General features: G+C 56.1%; 5 protein-coding genes across 5 annotated transcripts in view; 3 read left to right on the forward strand and 2 right to left on the reverse strand.

Moving 5' to 3' along the window:
- Positions 1–1,166, reverse strand: SDRG_16085 (hypothetical protein). Its single transcript, XM_008622281.1, has one exon. It carries the CDS (start codon positions 1,089–1,091, stop codon positions 45–47), a length of 1,047 nt encoding a protein of 348 aa, XP_008620503.1. The 5' UTR covers positions 1,092–1,166; the 3' UTR covers positions 1–44.
- Positions 1,167–2,235: 1,069 nt separating this feature from the next.
- SDRG_16086 (hypothetical protein) lies at positions 2,236–3,560 on the reverse strand. Its single transcript, XM_008622282.1, has one exon. The coding sequence runs from the start codon at positions 3,398–3,400 to the stop codon at positions 2,360–2,362; it is 1,041 nt and encodes a 346-aa protein (XP_008620504.1). The 5' UTR covers positions 3,401–3,560; the 3' UTR covers positions 2,236–2,359.
- Positions 3,561–4,509: 949 nt separating this feature from the next.
- SDRG_16087 (hypothetical protein) lies at positions 4,510–5,666 on the forward strand (the record flags this gene model as incomplete). The annotated part of the gene is made up of 9 exons (XM_008622283.1): positions 4,510–4,579; positions 4,625–4,714; positions 4,760–4,956; positions 5,013–5,060; positions 5,111–5,206; positions 5,253–5,299; positions 5,354–5,471; positions 5,526–5,599; positions 5,651–5,666. The coding sequence occupies 9 exons, from the start codon at positions 4,510–4,512 to the stop codon at positions 5,664–5,666; spliced, it is 756 nt and encodes a 251-aa protein (XP_008620505.1).
- A 537-nt stretch (positions 5,667–6,203) lies between these two features.
- SDRG_16088 (hypothetical protein) lies at positions 6,204–7,855 on the forward strand (the record flags this gene model as incomplete). Its single annotated transcript, XM_008622284.1, has 7 exons — positions 6,204–6,432; positions 6,477–6,529; positions 6,575–6,620; positions 6,662–6,761; positions 6,808–7,034; positions 7,076–7,255; positions 7,304–7,855. 7 exons carry the CDS (start codon positions 6,204–6,206, stop codon positions 7,792–7,794), a joined length of 1,326 nt encoding a protein of 441 aa, XP_008620506.1. The 3' UTR covers positions 7,795–7,855.
- Positions 7,856–8,773: 918 nt separating this feature from the next.
- SDRG_16089 (hypothetical protein) overlaps positions 8,774–10,243 on the forward strand; it is a gene marked incomplete at its 5' end in the record, with an annotated part of 3,691 nt that continues 2,221 nt past the window's right edge. Inside the window, 8 exons of the mRNA XM_008622285.1 lie at positions 8,774–8,810; positions 8,862–9,065; positions 9,108–9,169; positions 9,237–9,282; positions 9,339–9,438; positions 9,491–9,717; positions 9,768–9,947; positions 10,003–10,147. Coding sequence (XP_008620507.1) covers positions 8,774–8,810; positions 8,862–9,065; positions 9,108–9,169; positions 9,237–9,282; positions 9,339–9,438; positions 9,491–9,717; positions 9,768–9,947; positions 10,003–10,147 — 1,001 coding nt within the window. The remainder of the gene's footprint in view (positions 8,811–8,861; positions 9,066–9,107; positions 9,170–9,236; positions 9,283–9,338; positions 9,439–9,490; positions 9,718–9,767; positions 9,948–10,002; positions 10,148–10,243) is intronic.

Raw genomic sequence — 10,243 nt, forward strand, 5'->3', positions numbered from 1 at the left:
TTATAAAACAACACAGGATCGCAGCGATGGCGTCGAGTAGAGTCTTAGCAGTAGATGGTGACAATGTACGATGTGGACGCACCGCAGACCCACGTCTGCTTGTCATCGGGGACGCGGTAGGCATCGGCGCAGCCAAATTGCTTGCAGTAGAGGTTTTTGCAGTTGCTGCCGCCGCTTGAGTTGACGACCTCGACCGTCATGCCAACGTTGAAGCCCTTGTTCTTGCCAATGCAATGGTCCCAGTACGGCCCACAGTCGTTCGGGATCGCCGAGATGTCGTAGTTGACCTTGCCCGTTGCCGGATCCAGAAAGCTCTCAAAGAGCGTCGCGTCTTGGCCCGGACCGCTCTTGAACATGACATTCCCAACAAAGTCGTTGATACCAAAATCCTTGAAGCTGCCGCCGGCGATCTGCGTGTTGTGGTCTTTGTATGGCTGCGTTCGCCACCACAGGTCCAGCGGCTGGTTGCAGCCATTCTGGATGCGATAAACGCTGGCTGCAACGGGCGCCGGCGTCGGAGCTTGCGTTGGGGCAGGCGTGGGAGCGGGTGTGGGAGCAGGTGTGGGGGCAGGCGTCGGGGCAGGCGTCGGAGCAGGCGTTGCAACAGGGGTAGGGTTGGGTGTCGGCGCCACAGTTTCCGACTCGAGCGAGGCCGTCGTGTTTGAGGGCGAGGGCGTCGTGGTGGTCGGCGCCTCAGTCGCAATCGCGGTTGTGTTGTCGGTCGTCGGGATTGGTGTGATCGACGGCGGCAACGTGTTGTCACTGCCTCCGCCACGGACCATGACCTCGGACGCGTTGGGTGCAACGGCCGTCGGCGCCGGCGTCGTGAGCGCCGAGCGTTGATTGGCCTCGGACGAGCCGTTGGACATGGCGACAATGACGCCAATAGAAACACCGACGACAAGCAGCGCGGCGGCGAAGATAGCAAGCACGCGGTTCCGGCGCTGGCGCTGAATGGATTCGACAAAGTCGTCCGAGTCCTTGTCGTCCGTGGCGCGCCCAAGGAAGCTCGTCTCGCGGATCTCGTTGGTGGCAGGCGTGCCGCTCATGGGCGTGATGTTGACGACGGTGTCCGCGTCGTGTACTGCCATCGTTGGTCAGTGAAGTAATTTCGGAAATGCAGCGCCGTGGCGCCGACGATATTACGCGCGGCTTGCACTTGGCCCATTACTCTCTTTTGTGCGCTCTCTCTATGTGCTCTCAAGAGATCTCAATGGTATTATATGGATCGCTTATATGTATATTTGTAAATGGAATTTGAAGGAATAATTAAAATAGTATGTGAGCGGTGCCATTACGCACGGCCGTGTCACACTGCTGCGATCTTGACGCGTTAATAATATGTCATAAACAATGGCGTTCATCACGTGGAGCATTCTTGACAGCGCTGGCACCGTACCGTAGATGGGGCTGCTATGCACGATACTTGTAGAGGTCGAGCAGCACGCGCATGGGTGCCGGTACCGCGACCAGGTTTGCAGCGACGTCATGGACGTGTTTTGGTACCGAGCTTTTCGAGCTTTTATAGCGTCGGGTCCCATGGTGGAGTCCAGTGCCCATGCAGGGCCCATGCAGGTTCTGCGGCATGGCAGGGGATCGGTTATTGGTGCGATACCTACAGGTTGACGTTTTTCTACTCAAAGCATCAGTGCAAGCGAGGTACGTTGAATATCCAGGGGCCTTTCGCGACGACAACATACTGTAGCTTCGACAAACTTTCCTGGTGCATGAAGCAGTGACAAGACATATCAGTAGCTGGCGAATGATCTACACACGTATTGACAGCACATCGGTCTGTGCCCTCGACATTAGCATCCGCATCTCCATCAGGGCTGGCGTTGTCAATGAGCCATGCGCCGTTCGCCTGCCAACTTTGCTCTTGTCAAGTACAGAAGCAAATATTATCCTTACCAACTCTAATAACGAGGCTGTTGCAACTAGCAACAATACACAGCATGGACCTTTGCGTGGTCTTTTAAACTCGTCAAAGCGAATCCAGAAAGCGTGTGCGTTTGTGCAGGGCTGGGGTAGGTTTAGGTTTTCTCGCGGACGCTGTGCATCGATGCCAGCAACCGCTCTACCATTGTTGCAATTTAGTTCAAAAGACAAAGCATGCAAACAGAAGAGCCGTCTGATCTTTTCCGGGCTCGTAGCTCATCAAACTCTTTGTCATTGGACTGGTCGTGAGATTTTGTTCACGGTGCTCCAATCTCTCTCTGTTGGTGCACTTTCCAACTTGCAGTGCCTTTGTTCCTCACAAAGACAGCATGTTTTGAACGAAATGACACAGTATCAAAACGATTTTATCTAGCACGGTGTTGCGCGTACCGCGAGGAGTATACTGTGAGGGTCTGGGTCCTTAGCAAAAAATGGTGACAATGTACGAGGACGACGCGCTGCAGACCCACGTCTGCTTGTCGTTGGGCACTTGGTACGCATCAGAGCAGCCCTTGTACATGCAACTGAGGTTCTTGCAGCTAGGGCCACCGCTTGGGTTGACAACTTCGACCGTCATACCAACGTTAAAGCCCTTGCCCTTGCCGGTGCAGAAGTCCCACGACGCGCCACAGTCGTTCGGGATCGTCGAAATATCGTACCACACCTTGCCGCCGGCGAGCTTGCCTTCAAAAAGCGTCGCGTCCTGGCCAGCGCCGCTCTTGAACATGACGTTGCCAGCGCCAAAGTCAACAACGCCAAAGTCCTTGTGAGCACCGCCAGCGAGCTGCGTGTTGTGGTCGGCATACGGCTGCGTGCGCCACCACAGGTCAAGCGGCTTGTCGCAGCCGTTCTTGATGCGGTAGACGCTGGCCGCGATTGGTGCGGGCGCCGGGGCTTGTGTCGGCGCAGGCGTCGGGGCGGGGGTTGGCGCAGGTGTGGGAGCCGGGGTCGGGGCAGGCGTCGGGGCAGGCGTCGGCGCCTCGGTGGTCGTCGGCGCCGGCGTCACATCTTCGGACTCGAGCTTGCCGGTGGAGGCCGTCGTCGGGACAGGCGTTGTGGCGTTTGTCGCCTCAGGAGCAGTCACGTTTGTCGGGAATGGTGTCATTGATACAAGATCTGGGACGGCGCCGGGCGCGGTCCCTCCGACCGTCACCTCGGCCGGCGCTGGCGTCGTGGCCACGGGCGTCGACGGAGCAAGACCCGAGCTTTGGCTCGCATCCGATGAGCTACCAGTGGCAGCAACGATGACACCAATGGCGACGCCAACGACGAGAAGGCCGGCGGCAAAGATGGCGAGGATGCGGTTGCGGCGCTTGCGCTGGAGCACTTCCTCGTACTCTTCCGAGTCCTTGTCGTCCGTAGGGCGCCCGACGAATTCGGTTTCGCGCCACTCGACAATGTCGTTGGCCGCCGCCGACGTGTTTCCGGGCGTGATCGTAATGATGCTGTCCTGTACTGCCATGGCGCTCGTCGTCCTGCAGTTGGCTTTGGTTGTGGCGCCTGTTCATGGCAGGCACGATTTGTGTGCTCCCACCAGGTGGCGACGCCTGTTTATTTTTAACACTTGCCGATTGTATCGAAGTAGATTAAAATACGACACACCCCAAGACTGTGGAAAAAGCTACGCTTTTATCGAACTGGACGGAGAAGCGTGGCATTACGAGCGCGTATAAGTCACGACCAACTTCAAGAAGCCTCTGCCGTGGCCCCCCAGGAGGACCTACACAAACGATCCTGTCGCTACTACCGGTATGTCGACAACGGATAATGGTGGAATCGAAGCAAAGAGCCCGAGAGCCCCGTGGCGCCAACTTGGTCGATATTCGGAAAAGTAATAGGAATGAGGATTTTTCTACCGCCTATCGCGACGACAAGCTGTCGCAGACAAATAGAAATGCAGCACAACCAAGTCGCGATCCCGCCGTCGGCATCCCCTCGATCGATGGAAAGCGGGTGGGTCCAAAACGGTGTCGACCTGACAGGCGGCTAAAACATCTGCAAGTTCGGAATCGAACGGGCCGGCGCTGCATACAGCGTCCAAGCCGCTTCGTCCATGAACGAACCGACTCGAAGCATTTGGTACAATCCAACCTGACGTTGCACGATGCGACAGCAACGTCGTGCGGCTACAGATTTCGTCTTCTCGCAGCGTTCGGCGTCTCCTGTGCGACAGCAATGTGCCCACACGGGGCTGGCCACCATGGCCAGCTCCGTGCAGCTCCATCGTTCCATTTGATGGACGCTTTGTTGTCGACGCCGCCATGCTTGTCAATGGTTGTGGCAAAGTGAGATGCGTGTGGTGGAATGCTGCAGCGGCGGGCGAGGCGAGGCGGGTGGGAAAAACCCGGCGTGTCCCAACACAATGGCGCCAGCACGATCGACGCCCGCGTCAGCGCCGAGTGGCGTAGGACGATGCGTACCTTCCTCCCATGCATGCAGCTCTTCCACGCATGTTGCATTCCCTAGCTTGTGCTTGTGCAATGGTTCATAGCGCAGTGCTAGCGCAATGGCGCAGACTATGGACGCGGGACGATGTCCGGAAACGGGCCGCTTATCCGGACAATAGAAAGGATGCTGCCCGAGGTGCGCTGGCTACGAGCGGCGCGGCTCCTTCCGCCGCAAGAAGGCACCGCGCTCAAAGGTACTGAGGCGCGTGGCCCTCGCTGATTCTAAAGATGTGCGGCAGAGATGGTTGTCCGGCGGGACCCAAGGCTACAGGCGCTGGCGACGTGCCAAGACGACACCGCACTCCTGCGCCTCGTGGCCGCCGAAGTTGGTACGACGATGACCATCGCCTCTGTCCTGCACGGAGATGTGATAGTGAGCGCTGCTTTCCGGGCGTGGTACGCAGTGTACGACAATATCGCCATGTCGACCGACGCCGCGCGCTCGCTGCACGACAACACGTCGGTCGACGATGGCGGTGGATGCACATTGTCGTCGTCGCTCGTGTACGGCGAGGTGGACTTTTTCGGCTTTGCTCGGCTTCTCGAAGCATTGGCGCCACAGGCTGGCCAGGTGCGATGGCGTGTGATCTGCAGCTACCCGGTAGTGACGACATCCTTGGCGCGTAGGTCTTCTACGACCTCGGGCACGGCACGGGTCGCGCCGTCTTGGCTGCGGTAAACAATCAACTTTTTGCGCGATTTACTTATCAGCAGATCATGTTCAGGCGCTATTGCATCCGCAGCTTACGTGCGTTGGCATCGAGCTTGTACATGCGCTCGTCAAAGCCTCTTGGGTCGCCTTACATGCGATGCCACTGCCGGTGCAACACCCATGTATCTCGTTGTTGGTCAAGATCTCTCGACTAGAACGTGATCTTGGAGCATGGCGATATCCTCACACACGCTGCGTGGTGGTACTAGTATACAAACTCGCCCCGCAATCGTCGATTTGACGAGAACTGTCCTAGGCGCGACGGCGACATTGTCTTTGTCAACTGCACGTGCTTTACGGCCGACCTCTTCCGCGCAGTGGAGGACCGTGCGTGCTGCATGAAGCCCGGGAGTCTCTTCGTGTCACTCACCAAGGTACTGTACTCTCTCTCGCTGCGGCAAGATGGTCGGCTCTAAGAACGACAATAGCGGCTTCGCCGCGCCTTGCCGTTCACGCGGCGAGGCCATATGAAGATTCGAACAAGTTGGGGCCACGAGACGGCGTACATTTATCAGAAACAGGATGCGCCTTCTTCGATGGAGGCGATGTATAGATCGACCTTGTGCTAAGATCTCCAGCAAAGATGTTCTTTGCCTTGATACCCTTGGAACAGAATTGCCGTGAATGGCAAGCGAGTGTATCTCATAGCAACGAGAACCTTGGTTGGAAACCTCATCGACCCGACAGCCACCGCGAGAAAGACGCAACACGATTGGAAAAAGCACAGCGGCCCCTCTCGTACGACTGCACTACTAGGTGCCATCTTGGACGTGGCCAAGAGCGTCATCATTCTGCGCAAGGACTCCGGTTGCTATCGAGACACGTGTGCGTCAGGCGCCGAGTTGGCGGCTTGGTTGAAGCTGGCGAATCTTTGGCCCGGCAAAGTTCGACTTACACTAATTGCGTTTTACTCAATGCTGAATATGGCGTGAGAAATGTCGACCTTCTTCAAGGTTGAAGTCTCCACTCGATCGAACACTATTTCGTGTATTTGCCCATCATGGTGGAGAAAATATGGAAGCCAAGCTCGTCCCACAACTCGGCTGCAATGGAACGCACGCAGCAGCCCGTCGTCTTGGTGCATGGTACGTAGGACGCTTAAGGCGATGGCAGTCGATTCACGACCGGTAGGCGCCTTCGGCTGGGGCCAGAAGACGCCGCTGTTTGGGGCCATGCCGTCATACTGGCCGCTGCAAGACCTCAACGAGATCAACCCCAACTACCTCGTCGTCGCCGTCGGTCCGATCTCATCCGACTACGACCGTGCTTGCGAAGTCTTTTACCAGCTCTACGGTGGTCAAGTCGACTATGGCGAAGCGCACGCCCAGACCTGCGGTGCCGTTGCCACAGTCATCCCGCGGCTCTTGACAATGGACTAGGCCACCTGCGCTTTGGTGTGACGCACGAAGCTATGCATCCCAACTGGGGCGAGGTGCGCGTGCAAATTATGCTCAAAGCTCATCTATACGGGTGGTAGGACAATCCGGTGCACTTGCTCGGACACAGTTGCGGCGCCACGACCTGTACGTCTGCCATTCTCCAATGAATTGCTAACATTATGTAGCCATCGAGCTCTACCAATTGTTGTGCAAGGACCATTTCGGTGTTGGGAGCAGTCACAAGTGGGTCAAGAGCATCATTTGCATCTGTGGCCCGCTCACCGGGTACGAACCATGTCGTGAACGAGCGTATGCGAAAGTCTACGCGTAGATCAACGCTCAGCAATCTCTTGGGGATTGGCCCTAACTCGAAGCTTGCTCTCCTCAGCGGTGGCCACCTCGTTGGGTCCTCATTCGCGCTCTTCTGGAAGCTCCAGGAATGCTACCTTCCGTCGCTCAAAGCCTTGTACGATCTCAAGATGGAGCACTGGAATAACATGACGTCATGGCGCGACGTCTTCTCGCCGGACAGCTCGCTCTTTACGAGCCACGACATTTGTACGAACTCATGGTGCACGCCAATTCTTGACGACGAATAGTGTGGGACGATATCGTCCCCGCGACGCGCCTTCAGAAGAACCAAGCGCTCATTGAGATGGACAAGGTTCATCTCTTTAGCGTCGTGACGTGTGCCAAAGACTACCCACACGTCCTCTCTGGCATGACGTGGTTTCTCAGTCTCTTCACGAACCGCATGAACAAGCACGAGCCGTTCCATGGTACATCTTTATCGACAAACTAGCAATCGAACGCCAGCCTCTTCCTAGGCTTTGACAGCCGACATTGGGCCAACAATGACGGCGTCGTCAACACGTACTCGCAAGTGTACCCGCGCGTCAAGTGCGGCCGCTTCACGCCCGTGCCCGGCGCCTGCCCGCCACTACCAAGCCACACACCTGCGAGTGGCAGCCACCTTCCGATGCCTGGCAACTACACACCTGTGCCCGGGAACCACCCAGTCGTACCGACGAGCTACACGCCTGGATCTGGCGGTCATCTTTCGTTTTCGGGCAGTGACTCGCCAGCAGTTGGGACGTGGTCGCCCGCTGAGTCGCACATTTCATTCGATTTGGATGCGCAGGACGGCGCAAGCGCGCCACTCAAGGGCCGGTGGTACACGTACCACGTCGAGAAAAACCACTTTTGTGGCACGTTTCTCGATGCCGACGCGCGTGATCTGTACTGCAACCTCTTCAAGCTCGTCAACAAGTACAGCAACATCGTGCCGGAAGAAGATGATTCGGATACAATGGCGTAGTTGGTGCAAATAGACTTGCTATTTGGTTTTATGCAGTCGGCGCTGGGGCCAGCGCGTGGAATGCGAAGGTCCGACTGGTCTTCAGAACTAGCCGCGCTGGATAGAGCGATGGTGTGGTGCGAACACGCTCCCTCTATGGAAGTAGCTGCTGTGCACCTATCCTTAAAACGGGTCCTTCTTGCTGCCGCTCACCACTCTGAGTAGTTTTCTCCCACATCAACTGGTCGGGCAGTATCTTGAAGAAGATTACAGGGTTCTTGAGCATGCTTTGCGGCAATTCATTTGCGCAATTCGCGCGGAGTCGTGAAATTGTACTGCATTGAGAACCACAACACTGCTTTGTAGCTATGTTCGTTAAAATGTCAATTAATACGACCACCAGCAATCAAGCTCAACGATTGCGGGCACATGTACCAGGTACTGCACGTGGCAGCTTCGGCATGGCATGGGTGTGATCACGGACATCGAAACATCCAGCGGCTTCCGATTGCGTGACACACGTCAACGATTGGATGCTTCATTGTCCAATCAAGATGCACCAATCCGATCTTGGACGGCAGATCTTGCACATGCCCAAGGTTGGCGTTGCCGCTATGAGCTTTGTGCTGCGTAGCATAATCCTATGTAAGAGGCACTCGCTATAGCCCCACAAATTGTAGCATAGTCAGCCTTTGAAGCGACAGATGCCGGCTCCAACGGACAGCGACCACAATTTCAGCCAGCCTTGACACTTATTCAAAGTGTCTCAACCAACAGGAAGTCAGCAACAATATCTGCGCAATCCAACAAGCAAAGTTCACTAGCACTATCTAGTAGCACTTAAAAGGGCATTGTGGGAGCAAGGATCACCAGTGTGCGCTCGGTCGCGCGTGCAGTAACCCGATGTGAGACCAAATCGAGAAAGTGTGGCATTGAACGAAGGCCGATGAAGTCTCCAGCGTGTGTGACCAGCATGATCACTCGACAAAAACCACGAAAGATGCCAGCGACAAAGCATCCTGTCGTCTTCATCCACGGTACGCCTCCTCAAACAAAGACCGCGAATCTACATTGCCTTCTCACTCCAGGGGCTATGGGCTGGGGCAAAACGTCGCCGCTCTTCAACAGCCTGCCGTCCTACTGGCCAAAAGGCGCTCTGGACGAGCTGAATCCCAACCACATCATTGTCGACGTCGGCAAGGTTTCGTCCGACCACGATCGCGCGTGTGAGGCCTTTTACCAGCTCTTTGGTGGAACCGTCGACTACGGCGAGGCTCACGCTGCAGCTTGCGGTACGATGGCGACGTACTACATCAAATTTTCCACGCGCGTAGGTCACTTGCGCTTTGGCGCCACGCACTCAAAAGCCATGGCATTGCACCCCAACTGGAGCGAGGTAATTCGAGTTTCTCAACATCACCAACCCTTGGCCTCTGTTGATGTCCTCTCTGCTTTGACACTAGCACAACCCTGTGCACTTGGTCGGACACAGCCTTGGCGCCACGACGGGTACGCTCATAACTGGATGCTACGTGCACGAGGAAGCTAACGAAATGTGCGGCCAGCAATCGAGCTCTACCAATTGCTCTGCAAAGACGCATTCCACGTCGGCTCGAACCACAAGTGGGTGAAGGGCATTGTGAGCATATGCGGACCGTTGACTGGGTATGCTACTTCGTCCGCTCGATGGACGTGGTTTATGTATGTTCTATCGTAGGTCGACGTTGGGCAACTTACTTGGTGGCGACGTCGAAAAGGGCCTGTCGTACTGCAGCGCGGGCTACGTGGTGGGCACGTCCCTAACTGTGCTCTGGAAGTGCCAAGAGTTTTACGCGCCGTGGCTCAAGTCCGTCTACGACCTTGGGATGCCGCAATGGACGCCCCATCCATCATGGTCATGGGTGTTTTCACGCGCGAACGACATGTACACGAGCCGAGACCTCGGTATGCTTCACTGCTGCAGTTACACTAGACGATGATCTCGTACGACGTAGCATTCTATGACATTTTGCCCGCTGCACGTCTGCGCAAGAACGAAATGCTTATCGACATGGACAAGGTGCATCTGCTGAGTATCGCTACAAAGGCCACAAATTCCGGACACAGCCTTTCAGCGCTTTCGTACCTTCTCCACGCGTTCACACGCGGACTTGACGCCGACGCTTTGTACGACGGTACGGTTTTGCTCGCCCTAACTTGATCATACGCGGATCTAAAGCTCATGGGTAGGGTTCGAAAGCGATCACTGGGCGCACAACGATGGGATTGTCAACACCGTCTCAATGCGCTACCCGCGGTCAGACTCGGATGATTCGGATGACAGCGGCAGTGTTACTGACCTCGAAGCCTGCCAAGGAATGGTCCGAGGCAAATGGTACACACGATTACTTGAGGGCAAAAACCATCTTTGTGGCACGCACTGGGACAATACTGCTGCTGCATTGTACGAAGATGTGTTTGCTCAAATAGT

This window comes from Saprolegnia diclina (assembly GCF_000281045.1).
Source record: "Saprolegnia diclina VS20 unplaced genomic scaffold supercont1.112, whole genome shotgun sequence".
Classification (NCBI taxonomy): Eukaryota; Oomycota; class Saprolegniomycetes; order Saprolegniales; family Saprolegniaceae; genus Saprolegnia; species Saprolegnia diclina.

Bases quoted from the DNA above. Each gene is read 5' to 3' on its own strand.
- SDRG_16085 (XM_008622281.1), bottom strand. From the start codon at position 1,091: ATGGCAGTACACGACGCGGACACCGTCGTCAACATCACGCCCATGAGC.
- SDRG_16086 (XM_008622282.1), bottom strand. From the start codon at position 3,400: ATGGCAGTACAGGACAGCATCATTACGATCACGCCCGGAAACACGTCG.